Source organism: Corylus avellana, chromosome 2, assembly GCF_965113065.1.
Source record: "Corylus avellana chromosome 2, dhCorAvel1.hap1.2, whole genome shotgun sequence".
Classification (NCBI taxonomy): domain Eukaryota; kingdom Viridiplantae; phylum Streptophyta; class Magnoliopsida; order Fagales; family Betulaceae; genus Corylus; species Corylus avellana.
This window is the reverse complement of record NC_142491.1, coordinates 17,968,062-17,995,038: the sequence shown is the minus strand read 5'-3', so window position 1 is coordinate 17,995,038 and position 26,977 is coordinate 17,968,062. Positions and strand designations below refer to the sequence as shown.

At 35.1% G+C, this 26,977-nt stretch overlaps 2 protein-coding genes across 2 annotated transcripts; one reads left to right on the top strand and one right to left on the bottom strand.

Moving 5' to 3' along the window:
- Window positions 1-2,781: 2,781 nt before the first annotated feature.
- On the top strand, window positions 2,782-9,787 carry LOC132179428 (V-type proton ATPase 16 kDa proteolipid subunit). Its single transcript, XM_059592160.2, has 3 exons — window positions 2,782-2,995; window positions 3,608-3,893; window positions 9,300-9,787. The coding sequence occupies exons 1-3, from the start codon at window positions 2,920-2,922 to the stop codon at window positions 9,430-9,432; spliced, it is 495 nt and encodes a 164-aa protein (XP_059448143.1). The 5' UTR covers window positions 2,782-2,919; the 3' UTR covers window positions 9,433-9,787.
- Window positions 9,788-11,574: 1,787 nt separating this feature from the next.
- Window positions 11,575-13,544, bottom strand: LOC132167434 (serine/threonine-protein kinase Aurora-3-like). Its single transcript, XM_059578403.2, has 4 exons — window positions 13,407-13,544; window positions 12,100-12,314; window positions 11,924-11,996; window positions 11,575-11,815 (listed from the first exon to the last, which is right to left on the bottom strand). The coding sequence occupies exons 2-4, from the start codon at window positions 12,252-12,254 to the stop codon at window positions 11,717-11,719; spliced, it is 327 nt and encodes a 108-aa protein (XP_059434386.2). The 5' UTR covers window positions 12,255-12,314; window positions 13,407-13,544; the 3' UTR covers window positions 11,575-11,716.
- Between the last annotated feature and the right edge of the window lie 13,433 nt (window positions 13,545-26,977).

Below are 26,977 nucleotides of genomic sequence, written 5' to 3'. Positions count from 1 at the left end.
GACATGTAAAAAAAAACAAAAAGATTACTCTCTTATGGTGAATAGGCCATTTTCTCTATTGTGACTCCATATATTTTTATTTTATGTTATTGTTATATTTTGTGCTTCCACGTCCTACATCACTATTGTTGTCGTGAAAAAACACCGAAGAAATGCTCAAATGGGAAAACTTGCACGAGTGGAGAACAGAAGCTTTAAAGACGCACTAGGAAAACAGTGACTCTAATATTGTATAGAATTTTATATAAAATATAAAATATGAAAAAAGAGGAAGAGATAAAAGATAGTGGAAGCGGAGAGAGACGGATGAAATCGTTAGGGCTGCATCTTGTATAATGAAGTGTATAAAATTAGGGGTGTACAGGTTAACTATTTATCGCCTATTGACTACCACAGAACTGTCACCGACCTACAACTGACTTCCGACAGTCGGTAGGCGGAATAAAAATATTATTTCGACATTAGTTCGGTTGGGTAGGCAGTAAAATTATTTTTTTTGCCAGTTAACCGACTTAACTGATTTTTGAAGTAAAACTTGAATTTTTTCTATTAGATTTCCTTATTGTTTTGTTTTGTCCAATTGAATTGTAGTTGTCCTTTTTGTTTCATATTCCATGGATTTACTTTTTCTTTTCATTTGTAAAGCATGTGTTTGATTGATTCTGTAGTTATAAGGAAGTTAATAAATTTTAACATAAAAACTTGTAATTGACTAATCGAAAAAATTGAAACTGTTCAATTTCGGTATGAAGTTGGTTAATTAATCAACTTAACCAACTTCTAAGGTTCATGTCATTTTTTATTTATTTATTTATTTTTAATTTAACCGCTTAGGCGGAATTCACTAACCGCCTTTTCACCTCTAGTTGGAGTGTATGTTTAACCCAATTGTATGGAGACAAAAACCCGTAATTCTTAGACTCATACAGCGTTGTTAGGAGATATTGGTCTATTCCAAACTTTACTGACTATGGTTGCATATAATTTACTAGAATAATATCTTATCACAAAAATTAATTTTATGTGTTAGAACACAAGATAAAGAGATGAAACTCAAATATACAGAGATAAGGGATAAGAGATGATAATGAAATCTAATTACATATAATAACTACTTGGAATTATCTATAGATCTTGAGTGTGAGAGTCTCATATTATAGATCTTGAGTGTGAGAGTCCCATATTATCTTGTGTTCTAACATTATGCATCCCATTTTGATTTGGCTTAGAAAATTACAACATTTATGCTCTAGTTTTTTAAAAGGGTTTATATTTAATTTCAAGTGTTGCATAAGAAAGAGAGAAAATTAAACTAAATATGAAACCTTTAAAAAACTACACCACAGGTGCTATAATTTTTTTCTTTTACATATATCAGCTATTCACTTTTGTGCATACTACCACTACTTAATTATTCATAGTTGCACAACACACATCTTTCACAATAAATTTCAATATGGCCTCATTGCAATAAAGTCAAACCAAGGACGGAATTAAAGGGATTTCTTGTGCTTACTATAGGTCGGTTATCATACCAAAAGTCATGACCCTCAAGGTCTCTGTTTCTGTCTCTCCATCCGATATTCATGGAATCGGGGGATTTCATGTGCTTACTATAAGTCAATTATCATACCAAAATTCATGGCCCTCAAGGTCTCTGTTTCTGTCTCTTCATCCGATATTCAACTTTCTCCGATTTGAGTAACTTGAGAACTTCAAAATTTCTTTAGACCTCATAATAGAAAAATAACTCCTCACTAAAGCTTCAAGTACTTAGAGAGAAGTGGCATTTGTCTCCAATCAACGTGCCCAAGGACAATTTACGTAGGAGATGAAGTTGATGTATTAATTAAGCGGCCTTGAGCACAAATTTGGGCAAAACATGAAATGCACACCTCATTGGTAGACAACCTAAGAACCCAAACCTCAGTCAACACCAAGTATGCCCTGTTTTTGTTGCACAAAGTTGTTCAATTGTTAGATGCTTGACAAAGGGGATTTTTCGTTTGTGAGTAATCAATTGGAGAATCCTAGAAAATTACACTTGCTCTCCTTAAACTATCACGCAATTTATAATATTTTCTCTAAAGTTTCAAATTGCGCAATGTATCACACTCTTTTACTAAGCCCTTCAGCTAACCCTCTTTACTAGGATTTTCAGTTAAACCTTTTATAGAAGAGCCAAAACTATTCACTTGGTTCTAATTCTTAAGGAGTTGGTTGTGTTATTTACGGATTCAATGCATATAAAATTGCAATTCCATTGTTAGTTTAACCAGGAGACTCTATTATGCTGAAACATGTACTTTAAAAACTTCAAGCTAAGGCAATCTTAGTTTCCTCTAACTCAATTTATTATATTGCTATTTGCCGGTAGAGTGTCCGGTTCTTACATGTATTTTTAATATAAAAAATTTGATAAAAACTGTCATAAAGGAGATTGGGTCAGATTAGGATCCCCTACAATTTTTCACGTCCCTTGTAATTAAGTAGGGTCTCGATTAGACTTTCTTGTCCGAACATAAGCTCCTTGTTCGAGCAGAGGCCCACTCACTCAAGTAGAGAGCCCGCTCCTCTTACAAGCACTTCAAAAAAGAAATTATAAGAAATCTCGATCCGATTGGATATTTGACCCGAATTATTGATAACGTTGGGTTACAAGTCGTAGTACCGGAATACAAGTAGGCCTAGGCCGAATAGCCTTGTAAATCTTAGAAGTCAGCCCAAACTAACCAAGTTGCTACGACGTCGGATTCTTGTGGTGTCCGTGTCCTTACAAAACAGCACTTGGATCATCCTTCTCCACACTTTTGGTGTAAAAAGAAACACACAGGGAGAGATCCGAAGCTCCGAAGCTCTCTGAAACACTAACAAAAACGCTCAGATCCCAACGACGTCGTCGTAGATCCACGATCCAGAATGTCTTCATTCAGCGGCGATGAAACGGCACCGTTCTTCGGCTTCCTCGGCGCTGCCGCGGCCCTCGTTTTCTCCTGTAACCCTAATCCTAACCCTACATTTTATTTACCAATGCATCGTATTTCATCTAGATCGATGTTGTTTTTCTGTTAGGTTTCCGGGAAAAAGGAAATCAGTGATGCGATGAGAACTTGTAATCACTTCCCATCTGTGAAGAAGTTGTAGTTGAGGCTATTCTTTATTTTGTCGAGAACCAAACAAAGTGTTCCTTTTTTCCTGTTTCATTAACTTTTGCACGGAAGTTTTGGGTGGCTGATATCGATTAATTTGGATTTGAATCTTAGATTAATTATTAAATTTAGCTCGAAAACATATTGTTTACTGCTAAATTGACTTTAATGATAGTATTATTCTAACGTCTCTTAAATCATGATCTGGAATGTGTAAATATGTGATTTTAAAGCAGTCAATTGAGAGTTGTTGGCGTAGATCGTATTCGGACTATTCATTATATGTAACAAACGAGGAGATTTTAGACTAGCTGGTTTTGATCTTTCTGCAGTTTTCAATTTTAGATTATTCATTATTCTTAGAACCCATCTAAAATTAGAAAAAATAAATCTTTATTTTTAATTGTTTAGTGTTCTATAACTAATTTATGGTTTTTGACTTTTTGTTGGGTATTGAGGTATGGGAGCTGCTTATGGGACAGCAAAGAGTGGGGTTGGCGTGGCTTCAATGGGTGTGATGAGGCCGGAGCTGGTGATGAAGTCCATTGTTCCTGTTGTTATGGCTGGAGTGTTGGGTATCTACGGCCTTATTATTGCCGTTATCATCAGTACTGGGATCAACCCAAAAGCCAAGTCATATTACCTTTTCGATGGTTATGCACACCTCTCGTCTGGTCTTGCTTGTGGTCTTGCTGGGCTCTCTGCTGGTATGGCGATTGGTATTGTTGGCGATGCTGGAGTTAGGTAGATTTTCTAATCTCTGATATGATTTGGCATGCACATACTTATTTCCTGTTATCACCAATTGTTGTTTACTGAATTGTGGATGGGTCTGGGATTTGGGGTTGGTTTAAAGTTAATTGTTGCTGGATTTGTGTTTTAGTTTTGGACTACTTGTGGATTGGATTTGTTTAGGTAGTTACTATTAGCCTTAGATTTCACTTGTCCTAACTTTGTCCATTGAGTTTGGGTTCTATATATGGTCATCTTTTAGAGTGTGGATTTTAGGACTTGAATTGGATTAATCCTTGTAGTGGTTTTGTCTGGCTGGGGGGTTCATATTCGCTCAACCCTAGACCATTCAGTTGAAAGAATGGGGTAATCATGGGTTAGTGTGTAATGATCTTTTGTGTCTCCTTGCTTTTTCAGTTGGTGCTGAATGTTGCTTTCTTTTCTTGTTGCTTGTGACTTAGATGGAATTTGAAGAACCTCCTCTCATTTCAATCATTGGATTAACATTTTGGCACTCCAAATGTTTATTTACCTCTTTTCAAGTTTAATCGCATTTAGATGATCATAAATAATTTAAGCCAGTTCCAATAGGATGATAGAGGACAGCATTGGCAAGGGCATTTCTTGGCTCTATATTTAGAAAGGTGTTCTCCAGCTCTTCATATCCTTTTTGGACCCTATACCCTATCATACGACTGCCTATAATGGGCATGATAGTAATGGTACTTATGTCCATTCTGTTTTGTGAGGATATCTTTATCTTGTGTTCTCGTGATACACCTCAGTTGCTTGGTTCAACGTTTTATTGATTCATCACTTGGAGGAAGTGTGACAATGTTGAGAAAAGAAATGGACTATACTAGGTCATGGTCAGAGATCCATAGGACCTTGTAGAAGCATCATATCATAACTAAAAGCATGCTGCTAGCCACATACACAAATAGCTTAATCTACATAAGATTCATTGGCCTTGCACACGGGGATTGAGGCCAACCAACTTAGCCAATGATCGCTTTTTTTTAACAGTCATCTACCTAGGAGCTATTCTAGATCATGACTCACTACTGAAGGATTTTTTGATGATTATTATTGGTTTCTGCTTCACAATACCCATTGGTTGTGATGAGCACCAATCCTTCGGGTCCCTTTTTGGTTTTTTTCAACAGCCAAACCAACAGAGTTTGCCATCAAAAATCACTTCGAGGCATTGAACTAGCGCCTCCACTGATTGTTGTCAGTTGATTCTCTATCGATTGATTTGAGCTAGGTTTGGTTTTGACTTGGCCCATTGTGTTTCGAGCTCAAATTGTTAAGGTTTTAGCTCAAATTTTTTGAGCCCATTTATCAGAGGTATTCAACTTACCTGGATAGCCTGATCTAGTGGTTGCCTAACTCCAACTGGTGGCAGTTGGGTGATTTGGCACAGAGCATGGAAACAAGAAGCTTCATGGCTTTGTAAAGTTTGTAGCGGCAGTGCTGAGAGGTCTTTGTAAGCTATAGGATCTTGGGATGCACATTTCACATATCACACCGATTTGGAGGTGTGAGCAGCACCCTTCACGACCCAAACCTCCAAATCAGCAGTGAGAGACAAGAGTTGAAGAGAGGCAGAGTGGTGACTCTCCACTTTGGATGTTAATGATCAAGCAAAAAAACACGTGTTACTATCCAAAGAAAGAAGATGGGCATGATTATGATTCGATGTGGGTCTTGGAGTTCGATCAAGACCCACATCAAATCATAATCATGCCCATCTGGAACATAGTACATAAAGTAAGTCTCCTTTTTACTTATCAAAAAAAAAGTAAGTCTCCTTTTCAGTAGTGACAAAAATGAAATTATAATCGACACCAAACTTGATCGAAAAATTTGAATAGTGAGAATCATCCCCGATATCACTAACCCAATATGGATGTCCTCGGTGACTCATAATCTATTGTCCCATTCCACTAGTTGTGGGGCTCCATTGAGAAAAGCCACCTCCGGAGGCAGGGATTCGGCCACTGATGAATTGAGTGTCAATTTTCGCTTTGTTTTGAAATCCATTCCTAATTTCATACCAGGTAATAGTGTGTCAGTAGGATAATCGAAACTTTGCCACAAAACCTTCCTGATAGATCCATCAGGATTCACCTGTTTCACTCTGAAATTGCTAGAATTTTTAATAGTAGCGATGGAGTTTGGAGCTGAGCTATTAGCATTCAACAGGATGGGGCTCCCTCCATCGTGTAGAATCTTTAACACCGTTTGCACCTCTTGTCAGATTTCCACTAACAATAGGTGTGCCTCGGTTAACAAGCCAAATATTGTAATTATGGGGCCTGTACATTATTCCTAAATATGAAACACCATCCGAACCTTGTGAGGTTGGAATTTGCTATTAGTAGAAACAAGCACCCCCTCAGTGAAGAATCGCATTGCTCGGTTTGATGGTGTTTATTACCTGAGCATATGAAAGTTGGCAGCAACACCAACATGAGAAGGAGAGAAATATTGTTGTGAGGCTAGCCATTGTTGCTAGTTGTTTTTTTTGTGTTGATTACAAATATGCTTGTAGAATCTCATGAGCTTTTGAGTCAAATCCTTGGTCTTGGGCACAGGATGCATGAGCTGGTTTATGTTGTTAGCAGAAGAAAAGACAAGGTGCGTGGCAGGCTACGGGACAGTGCATTTGACAGACCAATGATCCATGTGTAAGAGAGAGAAGCTCACTGACAAAACAAGGTAGGATGTGTATATATACTTCTACTTCTATACCAGATCTGTAGTATGTGTGTGCTAAGTGGAAAGGATGCAGATAGAAAGAAGAAGAAGAAGAAGTTGAAAGGAAATGCGGAAATGCATTCATAGAGGAAAGGATGCAGAGAGCACACTATTAGTCTGGAAAGGATGCAGATAGAAAGAAGAAGAAGAAGAAGAAGAAGAAGAAGAAGAAGAAGTTGAAAGGAAATGCGGAAATGCATTCATAGAGGAAAGGATGCAAGGAGCACACTATTAGTCTGAAGAAGAAGTCAGAAGAAGAAGAAGAAGTTAGAAGAAGTTAGAAGTTAGAAGAAGAAGTTAGAAGAAGAAGAAGAAGAAGAAGAAAGGAAATGCATTCATAGAGGAAAGGATGCAGAGAGCACACTATTAGTCTGAAGAATAACCTCTCTCTATGAAGTTGTCTGTAGAAGAAGAAGAAGAAGAAGAAAGGAAATGCATTCATAGAGGAAAGGATGCTGAGAGCACACTATTAGTCTGAAGAATAACCTCTCTCTATGAAGTTGTCTGTCTACGCTAAGGTTACTCGAGTGCTGAGAAAAGGGAAGGAAAGAAGAAGAAGAAGAAGAAGAAGAAGAAAGGAAATGCATTCATAGAGGAAAGGATGCGGAGAGCACACTATTAGTCTAAAGAATAACCTCTCTCTATGAAGTTGTCTGTCTACGCTAAGGTTACTCGAGTGCTGAGAAAAGGGAAGGAAATGGGCTTATAGGTAAGGTAAGAGCACTCATTTTAGGAAGTATTCGAAACCATTTTGAAAGCTTTCCAAACGTATAGATGAAACAATTGTAGGAAATGGGCTTGTAGGTAAGAGCGCTCATTTTGGTAGTGAGCTTCTCTCTCTTACACATGGATCTCTCATCTGTCAAATGCACTATCCCATAGTCTGCCACGTGCCTCGTGTTTTCTTCTACCAACAACATAAACTAGCTCACGCATCCTGTGCCCAAGACCACGAATTTGACTTAAAAGCTCACGAGATTCTACAAGCATATTTGTAATCAACAAAAAAAAAAAAAACAACTAGCAACAATGGCTAGCCTCACAACAATATTTCCCTCCTTCTCATGTTGGTGTTGCTGCCAACTTTCATATGCTCAAGTAATAGACACCATCAAACCGGGCAATGCGATTTTTCACTGAGGGGATGCTTGTTTCTACTAATAGCAAATTCCAATTAAGCTCCTCACAAGGTTCGGATGGTGTTTCATATTTAGGAATAATGACAGGCCCCATAATTACAATATTTGGCTTGTTAACCGAGGCACACCTATTGTTAGTGGAAATTTGACAAGAGGTGCAAACGGTGTTAAAGATTCTACACGATGGAGGGAGCCCCATCCTGTTGAATGCTAATAGCTCAGCTCCAAACTCCATTGCTACTATTAAAAATTCTAGCAATTTCAGAGTGAATCCTGATGGATCTATCAGGGAGGTTTTGTGACAAAGTTTCGATTATCCTACCGACACACTACTACCTGGTATGAAATTAGGAATTGATTTCAAAACAAAGTGAAAATTGACGCTCAATTTATAAGTAAGTGGCCAAATCCCTGCCTTCGGAGGTTGCTTTTCTCAATGGAGCCCCATAGTTAGTGGAACGGGACAATAGATTATGAGTCAATAAGGACATCCATATTGCGTTAGTGGGATCGAGGATGATTCTCACTTTCCAAATTTTTCAATCAAGTTTGGTGTGGATTATAATTTCATTTTTGTCACCACTGAAAATGAGACTTACTTTATGTACTATGTTCCAGATGGGCATGATTATGATTCGATTTGGGTCTTGATCGAACTCCAAGACCCACATCGAATCATAATCATGTCCATCTTCTTTCGTTGGATAGTAACACGTGTTTTTTTGCTTGATCATCAACCATTGGTGAGGTTGAGCATTGACGTTGCCAGTTTGTTTTTGATGGTGAGGCGACGAGGGAGGCGGGAGAGATAGAAAATCAGAGGGAGAGCCGGTAGGCAAACTGCAGAGAGGCTCAAACCCTAAAAAATAAGAAATTACATGTATGAGTTGCCGTTGATTGGGTCTGTATCCATCAGGTCCCTGACACTCACAACTAACATTGGAGCCAACAAAGTCTTTTTTGTTTTTTTAACCCCTTAACCTACACCAACCTGCCAATCATAAAAAATCAATTGATATCAGTTGGTATTTTTTCTGAATGCATTTACTTTTTCATGCATCTATGGTTCGTTGTGATACATGTTCAGATTTTTCTGTTGGTCCTTGTAGGTCTAACCTCACTTATGGTTTTCCGTGTTTCGTGAGCAAAGAATACCTTTTCTCATAAATAGTAATAATGATATTAATAATATGTAATTTATTCAGCCAAACAAACAATGGAGATGGTGATAATAATTATGATATTAGTCATATCAGTTTCCTCATCTAGTTCATGTTCAGTAGAATTGTAACTGTTTGGATTAATTATGAATTATTTAAGTATATGTGGTCATTAAGGTTGTTATTCTTGAGTGGTATCATTTCTGAATTTATTTCTAGGATTTTTGAGTACCTTTTGAGGATGTCTTTGTTGGGTTTGACCTTATAGTGAAATCAACATAAACACTCTTTGCAAATCTCATATTTGTTTTCCGTTAATTTGTGCCCCCCCTTGAGTAGATGAGTCTGTTTTGCAGAGCCAATGCACAGCAGCCAAAACTTTTTGTTGGAATGATTCTCATTCTCATCTTCGCTGAAGCACTTGCCCTCTATGGCCTTATTGTCGGCATTATCTTGTCTTCTCGAGCTGGCCAGTCCAGAGCAGACTAAGAATGGTGCTGTTACCAAATATTCTTTTACTACTTATTTGTCCACCGGATAGTAATGGCTGGATGGCACTTGGAGGGTTCTGTAGAATTATTCATGTGGAAGTAACTTGCGATCTACCCAGCAATTTGGTGGTATTGTGCTCGTAGAAGTAGGATCGAGTTCCTCTGCCTAATAATAGCTTGTGAAGCTGTACTCTCGTTTGATTTTATCTTATTGATGTATTTTTTTTTTCCTTTGCAACTTCCAAGTGGTATAGGATTTATGGTAATGGAAGTGGTGCATGTATGATTTTGTTTAACTATTTCAAATATTTCTGTTTTGATGTTGGCAAGCTTGTATGCAGCTACTTAATTTAGATTGGTTGTCAAATGTTAGATGCAATGGATCTCCTCTTTATAACTAGTGGGCGTTTGGATTGGTTTCTTTTCTTCTGCTTGAAATAAACAAAACAAAACAAAAAAATGTAAGAGCCATTTCCAAATTCAAGTGAGACATCTTTCTCTACGAAATAAATTCATGGCGGATTGATTTCTATCCCCTGAAAGTAGGCCAACCGAAATAGGGATTATAGGATTCATTTACCCTGAACAATTCAAAATGCGGTCAATTAAAAAGCCACAACACATTATGTAAACAGGTGTGAAATAAGGAAAATCAACTTTTGTATCAACAAAGACTTAAAAAAAGAAAAAATCAATGATCGATATTTATTACCACATCATTATAGTTGTATGGTAGTCATATGAAAGTTTACTGTGTGTATGATTATTTTATTTATTCTTAATTACAATCATTTTACTTATTTGATTCTTTTTTATTTACAAGTATAAAATAAATGTATTATATATTATATATACACATGTGCGGAGGCAGCTGCGACCACTTGATGAAGAGAAAATGAGGAGGTTTAAGGATATTATGAAACGTTTAGAGGCGGGTTTATACAGAGCTGCTCATACAAAGGTATTTTAGTTTTTTGTGTCCTTACCTTTATTTAAGCAATTGGTTGTCTTTTGTTTTTTGAGTTTCTATTATATAATACTTGGATTATTCTTGGATGTTCTTACGTCTTATGTGTCAATCCATTATTCCCCTTGTCTAATGTTTGTAAATCCTATCATAGGAGGATTACATGAACCTTGACACTCTAGGGAGCCGCATACATTCTTTGGTTAATCCTCGGAACCATATGGCTATTAAAATCATCATTTAATTAAAATTCAATAATGATCAATCACAAGCTCAATGATAATTTTAATAGTTATATCATTCTTAGAGGAACTCAAGAAGAACACAAGAGAGACTTGTAGCATTACTCTTTTTTATTTGTTCATTGGATTAACATGATACACCTGAGTTGTGCCCATTCTGTTTTGTGAGGATATCTTCATCTTGTGTTCTCTTGATACACCTGAGTTGCTAGGTTCAACGTTTTATTGATTCATCACTTGGAGGAAGTTTGACAATGTTGACAAAAAGAAAGGCCTTTGTAAGCAATTTGCTTAATCTATGGTTCGTTGTGATATATGTTCAGATTTTTTCTGATGTTCCCAGTAGTTCTAACCTCACTTGCAGTTTTCTGTGCTTTTTGAGCAAGGAATACCTTTTCTCATAAACAGTAATAATGATATTAATAACAAGTAATTTATCCAGCCCCGAAACAGTAATGGCATAGGCGACTATGAATTTTCATGCATCAAAACTTGGACGGAAAACTCTCAAAGGGATATATTTTGAATTTGCGAAAACTCATGCATCAAAAATTGAAAATTAAAAAGTAGGGGTGTGAAGTAAAATCTCATGGTTACAAAGGGATTTATCATATATTTACCATTTAAATAAAGAAATAATAAAGAAATATTTAAATAATATAGAGAAAAAACAAATAATCGAATATATAGTACTTTTTAAAACCCATTAGCTAAAATAGATAGTATATTTTAATTAATCATTTTGCATATAAAAAATGCACAAGCCATTGGGAGTGGGTTTTCCACATTGTTATTTCATTAAACCTAAATGTTATCCATGATTTTATATTACTTGATGACAAAAAATACATCAAGCTCGATCTTATGCTAGAACAACTCTCTTGTTGCTTCATTTGAAAAAAAAAAAAAAAAATGCAAAGTGTGTGGCACGTGTGCAACATTTTCCGTTCATTTTCTGATCTGAAGTTTTTATGCTTCATTTCGCCAAAAAAATTACACCATTGGAAGCACAATTCAACCACGTGAATTCTTCAAAGCAATAACAAAATCAGATCAGAAGTTTCAAATCCTACTTATCTACAAATACCCATATGATCAGCATTTTTGACTATCCAAGGATGCTCCATGATCTTCTGAAGAGAGAGCCTTTTTGAGGAGGCCTTCACTAGAAGCTGCACATATTTTCACATTATGTATTCAGAAAGGCAACTAAACCTATTAACTGACAGCATTAGTTTACACCCAGATATCAACATAAAAACAATCATTAACAAACATACTCGAAGAATGAGATCTTTGGCTTCTGCAGAAACACAAGGGGTGGAAGGGAAGCTCAGGTCAACCTTCATTATCCTGGTACAGCCAAACAAAATTAACTACCTACATATAACACAGTTCATGATAACAATTTCTTTCATCCACACTAAACACAGTAAACCAATTATCCGTACCTTACCTTCTAAAGGTATCCCTTTGACTCTCAACCTCAAATGGAGGGACACCATATAGGAACTCATAACAAAGGATACCCAAAGTCCAGTTATCAACTGCGTAATCATGAGCTTTGTTCTCCACCATTTCTGGTGCTATATAATCCAAAGTTCCACACATAGTGTGTCTCTTGCTTCTTGACTGTACAGACCATCCAAAGTCTGCAATTTTTAGTTGACCCTACGGATATAATTTAACTAGGTTAAACGAAACATCTGTAATATGTTTAGTACTTCCTCAACAATAATATTGCCAATGCAGGTTTATTAAAAATATTTGAAATTCCAATAATTGACAAGTTTCTATCATATAAATGTAAAAATCTAAGAAGAAAATATGCCTCTTCTAAGCTTCTTAAGAAGATAATTGTCATCGGAAGGTGGTCAACAAGCTAACACTAATTCAACTAAGATTAAAACTTAGTTAGAGTTAAGTTGGAAGCTGGTCAATAGCAATACAGCTTGAGGTTGAGCACTAGCACCTGAGGATTCTCTGGAAACTGTTATTCAAGTACAAAAAGGAAACCGAACTTAAAAGAAGAGAGAAAGAGAGTTAAAAACATTGTTCTGTTCATAAGCTCAAGTGCGTCCAACCTGCATTCATGATCGGCTCGACCATTTCTGCAAATAATATCTAAAAACAAATTCTCCCTTACATAAATTGCTTTGAATGGAAAAATTATTTTCCGCTTTGAATTGTGCATGACAGAGCTACATCCAAATAGTCCATAGTGCTGTATTTATTGTGTAAATAAGTCGCTGCTTTTTTTCGCCCGGGGGGGGGGGATAAGTAAATAAATAGCAGCTTTAGGATAAAAACCATATAGCATACACATGCCTAAATAAAGTTCAAAGTCCACACAAAAATACTTCACCATTTTTATAAGAATTTAGAATCATTGAAATTTGGATATTTTGTTTGAACCAAAAACACAGAAAATTTTGGGACAGCAATCAAACAGATAAAACTCTTGAATTGACCGCTGAGAGTTTGGGGTAAACTTGTCAAGTATGACTAATACAAATTCAAGCCAGCAAAGATTTCCCATGTAAGGTCACTTATCAAGTGCCAAAGTTCATTCTAGTTCTAAAAGAACCTCCAAACTTCACTTCCAATCCACTAGCAAAACACCCACCTATATTTTTTTTTTTGATAAGTAAAAACACCCACCTATATCGTCAACACAAATCTTGGAAAAGAAAAGGTTCCTAGGTAAAACAACAAAAATAAAAAACAAACAAAGAAAAAGTGCTATAAGGAGTTGTGGCATACCTCATGATCAAGCAACAGATTTGCTGGCTTGATGTCCCTATGAATCACATCCTTCTCATGACAATAGGCCAATGCTTGCTTGAGGCTCAAAATGTACTAAAATTCACAAGGGAACATACATAAGGATCTTTCCCAAATGATTAACTGCAAAACCCAAAAGTATGTGTACTAAATTTCACGAGAAACAAAGCATTAAAAACGAAAAAAATCCCTTACAACTAAAGACAGCGACATCGTACTCATGCCCAAAAAGTATACTACATAGTACATATGGTTGAAGCCAGCCACATTCATAAAAAATCTTTAACCCTAATTCTTCTTCTTATTCTTGCAGCTAACAGATTACAATCAAACACACAAGATCGTAAGTGCACACAGAGAGAGAGAGAGAGAGAGAGAGAGAGAGAGAGGAATACGGTGGCGGCTTGATTCTCGGAGAGATGGCCAGTTTTCCTGAGCTTGCCATAAAGCTCGCCGCCATGAGCATATTCGAGTATGAGGAAAATGCGTTCAGCATCGTGGAACCACCCGTAGAGTCGCAGTATATTCGGGTGCCGAAGGTTGGTCTGGATCTCCATCTCCCTCCTCAGCTGGTGTTGGATTTTGTACTTCTCTATTTGCTCCTTGAATATCACCTTCAACGCCACCATGTATTTGCTCTTCAAAATATATACATCATAAAAAATCAAATCAAATTAAATCCAAGAAGACAACTAAGAAATCACAACATGAAATTTGAATAGAATTACCTTGGGCTTCTCTGGCGAGGTAGACTCGGCCGAATTTTCCTTTTCCGAGGGGTTTTCCGATCTCGAAGTCTTGCATGGACCATTGCTTCTTCGGATTCGCTTCTCGCGCTTGGGTTTCAGAATTCATTCGTTTTGGTTTGTTTGGATTTCGGGAATATGCTGAAATGCGAGAGGGAATTGGCGAATTCGGGGAGTGAGTGAGATTGAGAGGGAACTTTTGGGATTTGAAAGCTTCGGGATTAAAAGAAAGAACTTATTTAACTTTTTTTTTTTACTCCTATGGTTTAATTAAATATAATTTTTTTAATATTTTTAATATTTTTAAATTATTGTTTTTATTAATTAATTATATGAAACACGTGTCAACCCGAGATTGGTGCTGCTAACGTGGCGTTTTGTCAAATTTTGGACAGAATTTTTTATGGAATGACCATATCCGTCTTTAGGCAAATTAGAGGAATCTCTGATAAAAAGTAAACCATTAGGGTAAAAAAATAAATAAGTTAAACCACAGGGGTGAACAGGGAGGGGGACCGGGTAGGCCATGGTTTCCCACAAAATAAGGAAAAAAAAATTATAAGTAAAAAAAATAAATAAATAAAGTAAAGTTTTAAGTTTAGTCATTTGAGCCTCTCCAAAGAAACATTTGGCCCTATTTTTAGATTTTTTAACCATATCCAATAAAAACTTTTGGCCTTATTCTTAATTTTTTTGGGCCATACCTATTAATTTTTTATTTTTATTTTTGATCCTTACTTTCAATGTCCATTTTTTGGCCCTTACTTTCAAATGCTCACTTTTTTTACCTCTTACGGTAGTCCTTATTTCATAAAAAACAACCAAAATATTTTTTTTTTAATAAAAAAATTCTAAAGAACTGAAGAAAAAAAAAAAAAATTGGCAAGCCCCCGCCCATAAAATTTTTTGGCTCCATCCCAAGGGTAAATAAGGTATTTAACCCTTAAAAAGAAGATGAGTTTCATAAGAATTTTGGACTCCAATTCTTTTTCCTTGGGAAAATGTAACTTACTGGACAATGTTCACACTTCACATTCATGGTGGCCTCCATGTTTGTGCAATTTCTAGGGCAGTCTAGCTCATAAGTTCTAGATGTGATGAAACTCTATTAATTGGTAGTTACTGTGAATTCTATAATAAACATGCTAGAAGCTAGAATATATATATATAATTTTCACAATTTGGAAATAGTTGGAGAAATTAATCATCTTCTTGATTTTGTTGAAACATGTGTGCTGCAAATAATATTAAGGTGGTCGTTAATGGGCAAACCTAAATTATTCTTTGACGTTTAATCAGAACAGGGTTTTGTGTGGCCTAGTGGTGTACGTGTACAAAATAGAATTTATACATGGTGAAACTGAAACACACGATTTAAACCCTACAAAATGGATCGTGATCCATGGGCTTCATTGGAACAATCCGAATCCAAGGACTCTTTCGCCATGGGCACCATGGGCTTGCGTTATTATATTGGGCTTTGGTTGACTGAAAATGGGCATCAATTGTGGGATCCATTTGCCATGAACTGTTTAGAATAAGTCCAGGCAAGTGAATCCAATAGTCTCTTCTCAATTTTTTTGTAAAATTTGGGTACCTTAATTTCAGGATTCTTTTGGGAGTGCTTCAACAATGAAAAAAAAAAGTGTACTTCGAATCTCCTCGCCTTCTTGTGCGGACATGTTAAAAAAAAAAAAACTTTTAAAAAAATTGATTATGATTTTTTTGGTAAACTAATGAATTTTTGTTAAAAGCGGCTATGCTTATTATATTATCCCATACCCATAGACCATGAACGTGTTTTAAGTGGTTTTAAAACATATAAAATACGTCACGTCATGTCATGTCCTGTCACGTCACGGTAAATCGGTATGAAATAAACTGCAAGATTAATTAGTAACGCAAGAATCCATATTTTATTGTAAAATATACTAATAATATTCATCAAACATCTTTGTCTGTTTGCGTGTACGTAACACTAGAAGTAACCCTTGCTTATAATATTTTCCATGCATATAATATTATTGAATTTGAGTACTAGTTTATTTATCTGGCGCTAGCTAGCTTGAAGTTGAAGGTGTTGATCATGATGAACCTGCAAATTAAGTTCAAGAAAATCATGTGCAATTAATTAGCATTAGCATTGGTTAAAACAAAGGATAAAGATGAAGACTTTTTTCCCAAGTATTTATTAATTACCTCATAATTAATTAATTAATTGAGAACTTTGAAGCGTAGATATATAGCGTTGGGTATAGAAGGAGCCACACGGAATCCGATTTCTGTGCCTTGTCTGAGATTTAAGGCTTGAATTATGGTTTGTTTGGAAGGACCCAGTTGATAATTACGACCAAGTAAGTAGCCACTACGAGCATCTACATCTTTCTCCAGGTACATAGAATACAATATTCGTTCTCCGTCGTCTTCATTGCACATGTCAATTCTTTGGCTTTCCTTTGACAAATCTTTTGTTATTTGGGTTTCGTCCTTAAACAGTTTTTTGTATTCCGTATTGGATATCCGAATGAATTGCGCCGCCACGTCTGCTGCTGTTAGAACTTTTGTCAACGGCCATTCTTCTTCCTTTCCCTTACAACTAGAACCACCAGCTGAAGCCGCCTTCTTAGAGCTGCTACTCATCAGTTTTAATTAAGAATAATATATTATATATGGAAATTAATATGTTTTCAGTTTACGAAGAAAAAGAAAGGGTGGATTGAGACGAGGAGTTCTATCAATTGCTCTATCTATTTATATAGCCATAGATAGGGCACTGGATTTTCAGAGTATTCTTTAATTTCTCCCATGCTAATTTCATTAATTTTGTATATTAATTACTTAATTATGGCTTTTAATTTTCTTTTTGCATGCCGTATTGAATATTAAAGTTACTATTAAATAAAAATTAAATTATGGTGATTTTAAAGGCCACATCAGTCATCAATTATGATTCTTAGCATTACTCATGATTAACAAACATACCCAAAATCATTAATATCGGTATTTTATAATGTAGTATAGGTTAAGAAAATCATAACATTTTTTTTTTTAAAAAAAATAATAATAATTAACAAACATACCCATGGGGATTTGTAATGCTGATTGGTAGAGGCCTTAGGCCTAGTGGTGTATACAAAATAGAATTTATACATTGTTGAAACACACGATTCAAACCTAAAAAATGGATCGTGGTCCATGGGCTTCGTTGGACCAATCCGGATCCATGGGCTTTCATTATATTCCGCTTACAATCCAATTTCCAACCCGGCAGTATCATACAGGTGGATTTTTTTCTTTGGGAAATATTTTCTTGATGAGAATAACTTATACATGGAGGTTGCACAAAAGTGACTTTTTGTGCCCACCACTCAATGATTGACAACTAAGCTTATTTCAAATTAGAAAAAAAGTATGAATGCACTAGATTATACCAACCTATTATTAAACCTAAACCCTTATTTTCCCTGTTATTACTCTTCTTTTATAACGCAAACATCAACCACCCACTGCCGCCACACATCAGCCCACTGCCGCCACACCCAAGTAGATTTCCACCACCAGTAAGTGATATATATATTTTTTTTCTCTAACTCTCCGTCTTTGTTCCACTCTAGCTTTTATACGTTTTTTCTCTAACTCTGCCGTCGCCGCAAACACCACTTAAGGACAACTTTTCTTTAAAAACAAAGAACTTTGCAACCCATATGAAAAGTAGTTGGGCGGCGGCTTTGCTTGTATACGTTGTTATTATTAAGTGGTGTTTCTCTTGATTTTTTTTTTTTTTTTAATATCAAAAGTTAATTGGTCCCTTTTATTTTATATGAAATCTTATGCTTCTGTAACATATTGCCAGATTGATCCTGTCACAAAACTAGAAAACCTTAGATTCACTCCTGAGCGGTGCGAGTGGGCAGTGGGCTAGGCGGCGGTGGGCTGGGCCACGGCGAGCTGTGCGGCGGGGTTCGTTGGGTGGTGCGGGTGTGGCGATATTGGTGCAGACGACGGCGATCTGGGCATTGGGCTCGGCCACGGCGAGCTGGGCGGCAGTAGTGAACTGGGCGGCGGCAGTGAACTGGGCTGGACAGTTGCGAGACTCGAACTCCTGAGCGGTGCGAGTGGGCTGAGCGGCGGGGTTCGCTGGGTGGTGCGGGTGTAGCGATATTGGTGCAGACGCCGGCAATCTGGGTAGTGGGCTCGGCCACGGCGAGCTGGGCGGCGGCAGTCAACTGGGCTGGACGGCGGCGGGGCTTGATTTCTCTATTCATCTTTTCCCGGGCAGTGCTGGTGAGTTGGACGGCGGTGGACTAGTAGACGGCGAGCTGGGCGGCGGTAGACGAAAGAAAACTGAGAAAACTGAGAGAGAAAGAAAACTGAGAAAACTCACGGTCTGTTTGATTAGATGCTATAATCTAGTGCATCCAGCAACTTTTTCTAAGTTGCTCCAGGCTGATGTGTCAGTCGTTTAGTGGTAGGCACAAAGTCCACCTTTTGTGCAACCTCAGCACCCAAGACGCTCTCTTTGTTGATTACATGCACACTTGGGAACAAACTTATCAATCACATCTTACTCAAATTATTATTTTTTTATTTTTTATTTTTAAAAATATTCTTTCAAATTGGGTTGAAAAAACTTCCTCCAATATGATATATTAAATTGAAATATGTTCAAAACTTATGTGAAAATACATGCATTCCGGCACATATCAATTTAAGATATTAAATTGAAAAAACTTCTTTCAACCCAGTTTACATCCCGTTTGTTTCAAAGTAAAATATTTTGTCAAAAAATGTTTTCAGCTCTGAAAACACTTTTTCGGAAAAATTGGTTATTTTCTATTGTTGTTTGCTTACAACCTTGAAAATGGCTCAAGAAGCATTTTCCGACATTTGGTTCGTATGAAAAATCGTCAAATATATATTTTTTTTTATATTTTCATATAATCTAAGGAATTGCGAGGAAGAGAAAAACGACAAAGAAAACTTGCGGAAAAAGAAAGTACTACATTCAAAGACAGGCGCACATGTAGATGGGGTGTGCCAAAAGTTTTTCACTTGGCCCTGAGTCCATAACAATGCAGTCAAAAGTTTGGTCCCAAACCAAACCTACAAAAAAAGAACTCTATTTTTTTTTTTTTTTTTTTTGACATGTCTACACAAGTGGGATAGTCCAAAAATTTTAAGTTTACGTCTCCGTCAGGACTATCAAGTTTAAGTAGAAAAAAGAAAACACTATTTCTTATACCTATCTTTTTTCTTGTTTCCTCACTACTATTGAAACTATTGCTTGCATTCCTGTTGTGTGATATTTATCTTTAATAAGCTTTAATAGTAGAAGATTGAGTTGAAAATTAAAATATATCAAGAAATAAATATTTGGTATCTTTATTTTATTTATATTTTTTTAAACACTGAATAGATATTAATTTTATGTTTTATATATTAATTTAATATTTAATCTTAGTATATTTACTATCCATTATTTGGCCATGTCGATAAAAATTCATAGTTCCGTCCCTGAGTATACATTTACTTGTAATTGTAGATAATTGTTTAGACAAATAGGTCCCATAAAAATTATTAAAAAAAACACAGTTCATACCGAAACAGACAGCACGAAAGAAAATATATATCAATTTGTCCTTTAAAAAATGAACTTTAATAACCCAACCAAGTGGAAAAAGGAGGAAAGGTCCAAGAGATAATTGGATATACTTAATAACTAGGGGTCCTTGTTTTCTGTAGAATTATTCTCTTGACTTAATCATTTCACTAACTTTGTTTTAGCATAAATAATTGGTTATCTATGCTTGTCCTACATAAAAAAAGTTATAAAGAAAAAATAAAGAAAACGACAAGTTAAAGGCCACCTTATCATCAAAAGTGGGGGGTGGGGGACAAGATGGATGATTAATGTTGGTGATGTGTATGAAAGTTGGTCGTGGCTGACAACCTGAAAAAATTAGGTCATGATTCATTAAGTTGAAAACGTTGGAACCCACATTCCTTATCTTCTCCCCCCTTCCCCTCTGCACATGAAAGCCATGTTCTTCTTCACATGGTCGGCCTGCTTTTTTATCTTGCTTGCCCATGGAAGATAACATCTGTTGGCTACCCATTATTTTATCTTACGCATTGTTTGCATCATTGCAAGTGTTTCCACTTTTCATATATATATCCCAAATTTAAGGGGAAAAATAAACGATAAATGACAAAGTTTTTCTTCAAGTTGTGTAACTCAGTTTATTTTTAATGATCATAGCGCTTCAAATTTGGTTTTTGTTGCATCTAGTGGCGTATAATGTTATTTAAAAAAAAAAAAATTAAATGATGTGACAATATGTTCGATATGCGGTAACGTGTATTCCATTAGATTTATGAAATTTAAACTGAGTGATGAAATGATTTCTCTCTGTTTCACTTAAAATGAAGAAGATCCTGATTTCTTTCGAACACTTTAAATGACACATGTCAGTTTTAATATATTGGTTTAGACGAACACGTATATTCCATTAGATCTATGAAATTTAAACTGGGCGATGAAATGATTTATCTCTATTTCACTTAAAATGAAGAGGTTCTTGATCCCCTTAGAACACTATAAATGACACATATATGTCAGTTTAATATATTAGGTTAGAAGAATTTCTTCCAACCCAGTTTATAATTCATGTTTGGATATCATAAATATAAGATTATATAGTTAGCTTATATAGCATTTCAAGTCGGATTCGCAAGTCGTGTAAAAGATTACTAATCTTAATTATAATTGGACAATAGAGTTCCCTTTTTCTCTTTGTGGGTCAGTCCAATGGTGAATCTTATGAATATATATATATAGTGATGAAAGCTAGTGCCGTGCAACGCAAGCCTCAATCCAAATGGCTTGATTAGGATAAAACATGCTAGGGTTTTAATATATTGATCTCCGATTCTCCATTTAGATGGAGAGTACGTGACTGAAAAAGAAAAAAAAGAAAGTTTAACTAATGCATAAGATACCCTGACGTTAAGCAGGATTTGTAGAGATAATCCTACTACGCAATATGGCATTATCTCTCGGCCTTTCACATTTAGCGTGAATTAATGCCTCTTAATTAAGTGTTGTAACCTTCTTTAATTGGCCAATGAATTGGGTAAACTGTCGTTGCTTTTTAGGTAATCAACGGCTCCTTTGGAGGTGAACTTTTTGTGTGGTCCAAACTCCAAAAACACATGAATATTCATGCCACCAAAGAAGGCAATTTACATGGCCTCTACTCACCTGACCAATAAAGATAATGTTAAAAAATTTTAATTGGGACTTCTCTTGTGTGCACCCTTTTTGTTGTTGAGTAAGAGTGCTTTTCTTTCGCTCATTTGTTATATTCTTTTTACATTGGTTGACGCTAGCCAATTCATTTATTATATTCGTTTCATATTGGTTGACGTTAGATGGTGTTAAAATAAGTGCATATAACAAATAACATTATTCTCTCTTTCTTGATAGAAATCACAAAGATTTTTGATGCCCAAAATATTGGAAGATCAACTCAAACAATAATATTTTATTTCAAAAACAAGACACTCATGAGTCCATGCACCACCTAAATGCTATTGAGTGGTTTATTTATGTCCGAGTAATGCTATACATCACCCCAATATTATTCCTTCGTCCCCACAGAGTTTATGTGTAGTGGTCTCTTAATAAAAAAAAATCAATTCTCATGCACCAAATACTATGAAAGACCACGCTACATAAACTTTGAGAGATGAGAAAGATAATGAGGTGATGTATATCAAATCCTTAGAATATGAGTACGTCTCTTTGACAACTTAATTAAGCCTAAAACTATCAAAATTCGGCTTAATTTATGAGAACTTCTTAGAGTATTCACAATGGGCTCTTTATAATTAATTTTTAAAAAAAAAATTAACAAAACTCATGAAAAGCCAAAGTTATATTCCAATAGCCAAAAAGCCAAACTTATATAATTTTTTAAGCTTATTTTTTACCTTCCTCTCTCTTGATTGGTTTAAAACTAATAAAATAATAATATTTAACTATAGTAAAAAAAGATAAAGATAGTTTGATGTTTGACTCATGTTAAAAGTGACTATTTAAATTTGATAAAGTGAATTTTTCTGTTCAAATTTAACTTTTATTTGAGAAGTTCATTATGAATGCTCTTAAAGCTTGAAGTAAATTATTTTAAAGGAGACAAACTTTTAAATAAGAATATTATGACAATTTAAAAAGAGGATGTGGACCACTATAGCAAATAAATCAAAAAGGCAAAAAAAAATGAAAGAAAGAATAGATAAAGCTAATTTAGCTTAATCTAAAATGTGTTTGTTATAATAAAATATACTTAAAATATTGTCTAGTTGTGTGCTTTTTCATAAAACAACAAATTGTTAGCTAGTGTATGTGTATTAAACAATTGTTAGTTAATTAAATTATTATTTCAGAATGCTTTTTTTAAGTACCCTAAAAGCCATAACCCTAAGAGACCCTAATGTCTAAAGTAAAACAAGTATATATATATTTTTTAAGAAAGTAATATATATATATATAGAATTTATTTACTAGTCACCTCTCAATAGAATGTTACTAGAGAAACCAAGTTGTCATCCCCAAGAGGTATCTCAATCAACTAGGACCACACCTAATAAAGCGGATGTTACCAGTTTGAATCCCCCTCCACCCTCTTGTGTGGGCATGTCAAAAAAAAAAAAAAAAAAAGAGAGAGAGAGAGAGAAACCAAATTGTCTTTAACATTTGTGATGATGTAAATCTCGACAATATATATAAAGTAAAAAATAAGGGTTAAATTTACTTCACCCTCTAAAGGAGTTTTTCAATTCAAACCACAATGTTTAAAAATTGGTAATGTTATCCCCTAATGTTTCAAAAAATTTCAATTCAAACCCTCCGTTACTAATTTCCGTCTAATTGGACGGAAATCATCTCACGTGCATTTCACGTGGGATTTTAATGCCCTCTATTCGAATTTTACCCACATTAAACCTATGGAATTACGTAATTACCCTCAATTTTATAGGTTTTAATGAAGGTAATTACGTAATTTCATATGTTTTAATGAGGGCAAAATTGGAATAGAAGGTATTAAAATTTCACGTGAGACACACGTGGGATGATTTCCGTCCAATTAGACAGAAATTAGTAATGGAGGGTCTGAATTGAAAATTTTTAAAATATTATAAGGTACATTGCCAATTTTTAAACATTGGGGTTTGAATTGAAAAACCTTGAAGTCTTAAATAGACAATCAATTATTACCTTGAAAAGTTTGATGCATTTGTCTATATTTTTCCACTCTAACTTCTATTAGATCATTATCTTTCTATTTTTCTATAATAAATCTATAATTATATGAATTATAGTAAAAATGTTAAATTACCACGGTTTCTAAAAGTTTAAGCCAAGAAGTAAAGCTCAACATATAAAATATTTAATTAAAATAGAAGTGAATAACAAAAACAATGCTTAGATTAGGAGGCACTTGAGGAGATCCCTTAATGTGGCCTTCGAGTTTTAAATAATAAATAAAATTGTTCGGAGATCCCCTATTCATGGAAATTAAAGCAACGCTTATACTTAAAAAAAAAAATTATTATGTTAGACTTCATGTTTTTGTTTTTGTTTTTGTTTTTTTTTTGTTTTGTATTATGTTAGAGTACTTCAATTCATGTTGATCGAGCAGAATTTTCCTTTCTTTCTTAGCTTTTGGAGACCCAAAAAGGTCATCAGGATATCAAAAGTTCAGAATGAGCTAGTCTTTGCAAATTGCAATAAAGAATGATTAATCAAAGTGTCCTCTTGATATTTCCATTAAACTTTGACAATAAAAAAATAATTAATTTGAAGATTAGAAATTATAAATATATTACGATTTCGTTTTCGACAATATTCCGGTATCATCGAACCGCAACCTTTTTTTTTTTTTTTTTGACTGACATGTCACATGATTAATTGTGGTCTGGAATCTGGCTAGAGAAGTAGCAGCCAGGAATTAGGTTGAATTCTCTTCAAAAGTTGAACCATACTACGAAAAAACAAAGAATGATGGCTCACAACAAAGGCCATTTCTGAACCAATGGCTCTTTCTTTTCCTTTCTTTTCTCCAATATCCCTCTCATATGATGCTTGAGCATAAGAGTCAAAAAGAAAGCATATGTATATATAAAAAGCAACTTTATCATGGTATGATTGATGTAATATATTGATGCATCATATTATCTCAAAAATTGAAGAATAATACTGTATACGTACGTATGTACCATATTTTATTCTATAATTACTTTTTTTATTTTTTATTAACAAATATTAATCAAATGGTTGATTGAAATTAACACCTTAATATTGTGAATAAAAATATAGCAGTGCTCAACGACAGAGCTAGATGGAGACTAGTGTGAATCATGCAACTTGTTGTGGCTTGACATGCATGGCACACTAACAAACTTAATCAATCCCTTAAAATTAAATTTCTAGCTCTGTCCCCGTAAGGATGGTCACTAAAGCCTGGTAATGTGACCATGGCATGCAACATACATTCCTCAGATGGCCAGCCAACTCCAGCATCTTAACGACACTCTTCATACTTTGCATGACAGTTCTTCGTACAAATTTCCACCTGTGTAACATGCTCTAAAAGCTTTTAATTCTTTTTTTTTTTAATTCTTTTTTTATTTTTATTAATGAGGGACAACAAAAGCATGGCATATTTTCTTTTGATTTGCTGCATAGGAAGGATCTCAATCCTTTGAAAAAGGAAAAATCCTGTCTGTTAAAAAGAAAGTTCAAGCAGTTTGAGCCACTTCATATGATAATCTTATTGCACGAGATCCCGTCCGCACAATATTTTTAACGCAAAAACTATTGTTAATTTACACCAAATAAAAGGGTTGTTTGTGGGGGATGCTGGAGAACCACAAACAGATAGTTGACCTCGTTGAGGGTTGACGAGCTCTATTAGCTGGCAAACTGAAGACCCATTTTGAAGAAGTAAAAGATTCTAGACGCCGGGTCTACCAAACTCGGTTTCGGTTGCTTTCAAGCACCAATCTCCAACAACTTGTTCTAATTCTGCTAAGTCTATTTTTTTTTTTTTTTTTCCAAAGCGGGAGAGGGGAAAAGGGGAATTCTGTTAAGTGTCATGCACTACTAGTACTGTTTTATGAATAAAGAAGATCGCCCATTCTACCAGGATTTGATGTAAAACTGATCTCTTTTACAATTTTTAATAAAAATTTGACACATTAGGTAAAAATATCAAATACAATGGAGATGAAAATATTATATCTTTAATTCAAATCAATCCTATTAACCTTTTCATTCATTCTAATCCAACGCTCACCTCCCACATCTGAACCCTCAACACCAGAGTCTTCAAAACCAATCAAGCGTCTTGGCTCTAGCGGTTTTGTCAAGATAAAAGAAAGTTATTTGACGTGAAAGGTTATCTTGTTTTTTGGTATTTCAAGTTAAGGTGTTTGCTTATTGGAGGGTGCAAAATGCTTAATTTACACCACGATCTAATTGAAGTTATTATCATGTTATTATAACTAATGGTCCCATAAATGATAAGGGATGGGCCGGGGTTGATGGATTGGATCATACCACCACAATGTTTATTCTTTAATTTTGTTGATTATAACCTAAACCTACTATATATACCAGAAAAATTGCACATTCGAACCTAAAATTGAAGTTATTCTTCGAAAGAATAACTTTTATTTCAAATTTGGAAGAAAAGTTGAATTCTGTTTAACTAACTTGAGTAGATGTAGCCAAACACAGTTTATTTTATGTTTGGTTAATCATGGATATATGGCACTTCATTTTGTACTAGGTTTTTCCCTTTTGCGGACAAAGTTTTCCTTCTACTTCTTCTCTTATCTAGGCAGAGGTTATTGTTGTTGAGGAGTATGACCTTGGCGGAAGAAAGTAACAAAAATGTCGGGTCTAGTGGTTGAATTTAGGTGGCCATAGGCCCATAACACGACCTTTTTTGTCAGAGTTGTTAAGAGAGCTTGCATGGCAGAAGCAAAATTGTTTCAATTTTTAGGGAATATGGGTTAAGGACTCGGAGACTTTATTTTGAATTATTTTCAAAGGCTTCTTTGGGGTTCAAAGAGGTCTCATCCTATTGACATGGCGATTTTTTAGGCTCTTCCTCGTCTAGCTAAGGACATGTCTTGGGCTCGTGGGACTTGAGAGGAGTTTATTCGTGGCCGGATTGGCCTCCCAATTGAAAGGCAAATCTATTCTCTCCATTGTCGTGAGAATTATGATAACTACTACGGTGTATACTCTTTGGATTAAGAGAAATGTTTAATTATTCCAAAAATAGACGAGATTTTGCGTGCATTAATCTTTGAGAGCTTTTGTCTTTGGTTAGATCCAAAGTCAACTCCTTTAAGGATGTTAAATCACCTGTTATCCTCAAAATTTAAGCTTATAAGAAAAGATAAATTTAATCACTTAATTATTAGTTTAACAAAAGACGTTTTCGATTCTTCTGGTAATCATTTTCTTGCCGGGTCTTAGAGTTTTTCTGATGTTATTTATTTATTTATTTTACTTTGCTTGTTATTTAGCTTACTTGTAGGACCTTAATAGTGTGGGGCCTCCTCCGGTTGTTTATTTAGAGTTGCATGTGATCCTTTTGTTCTTGTTGACCTTTTTAATATTTTCTTACTTATTCAAAAAAGTTTATCTTTAAATTAGATTCAATCTAATCTATTAAATTGACTTATCGACATATGTCTAAAATATATATTATTTTCACATGCATTTTT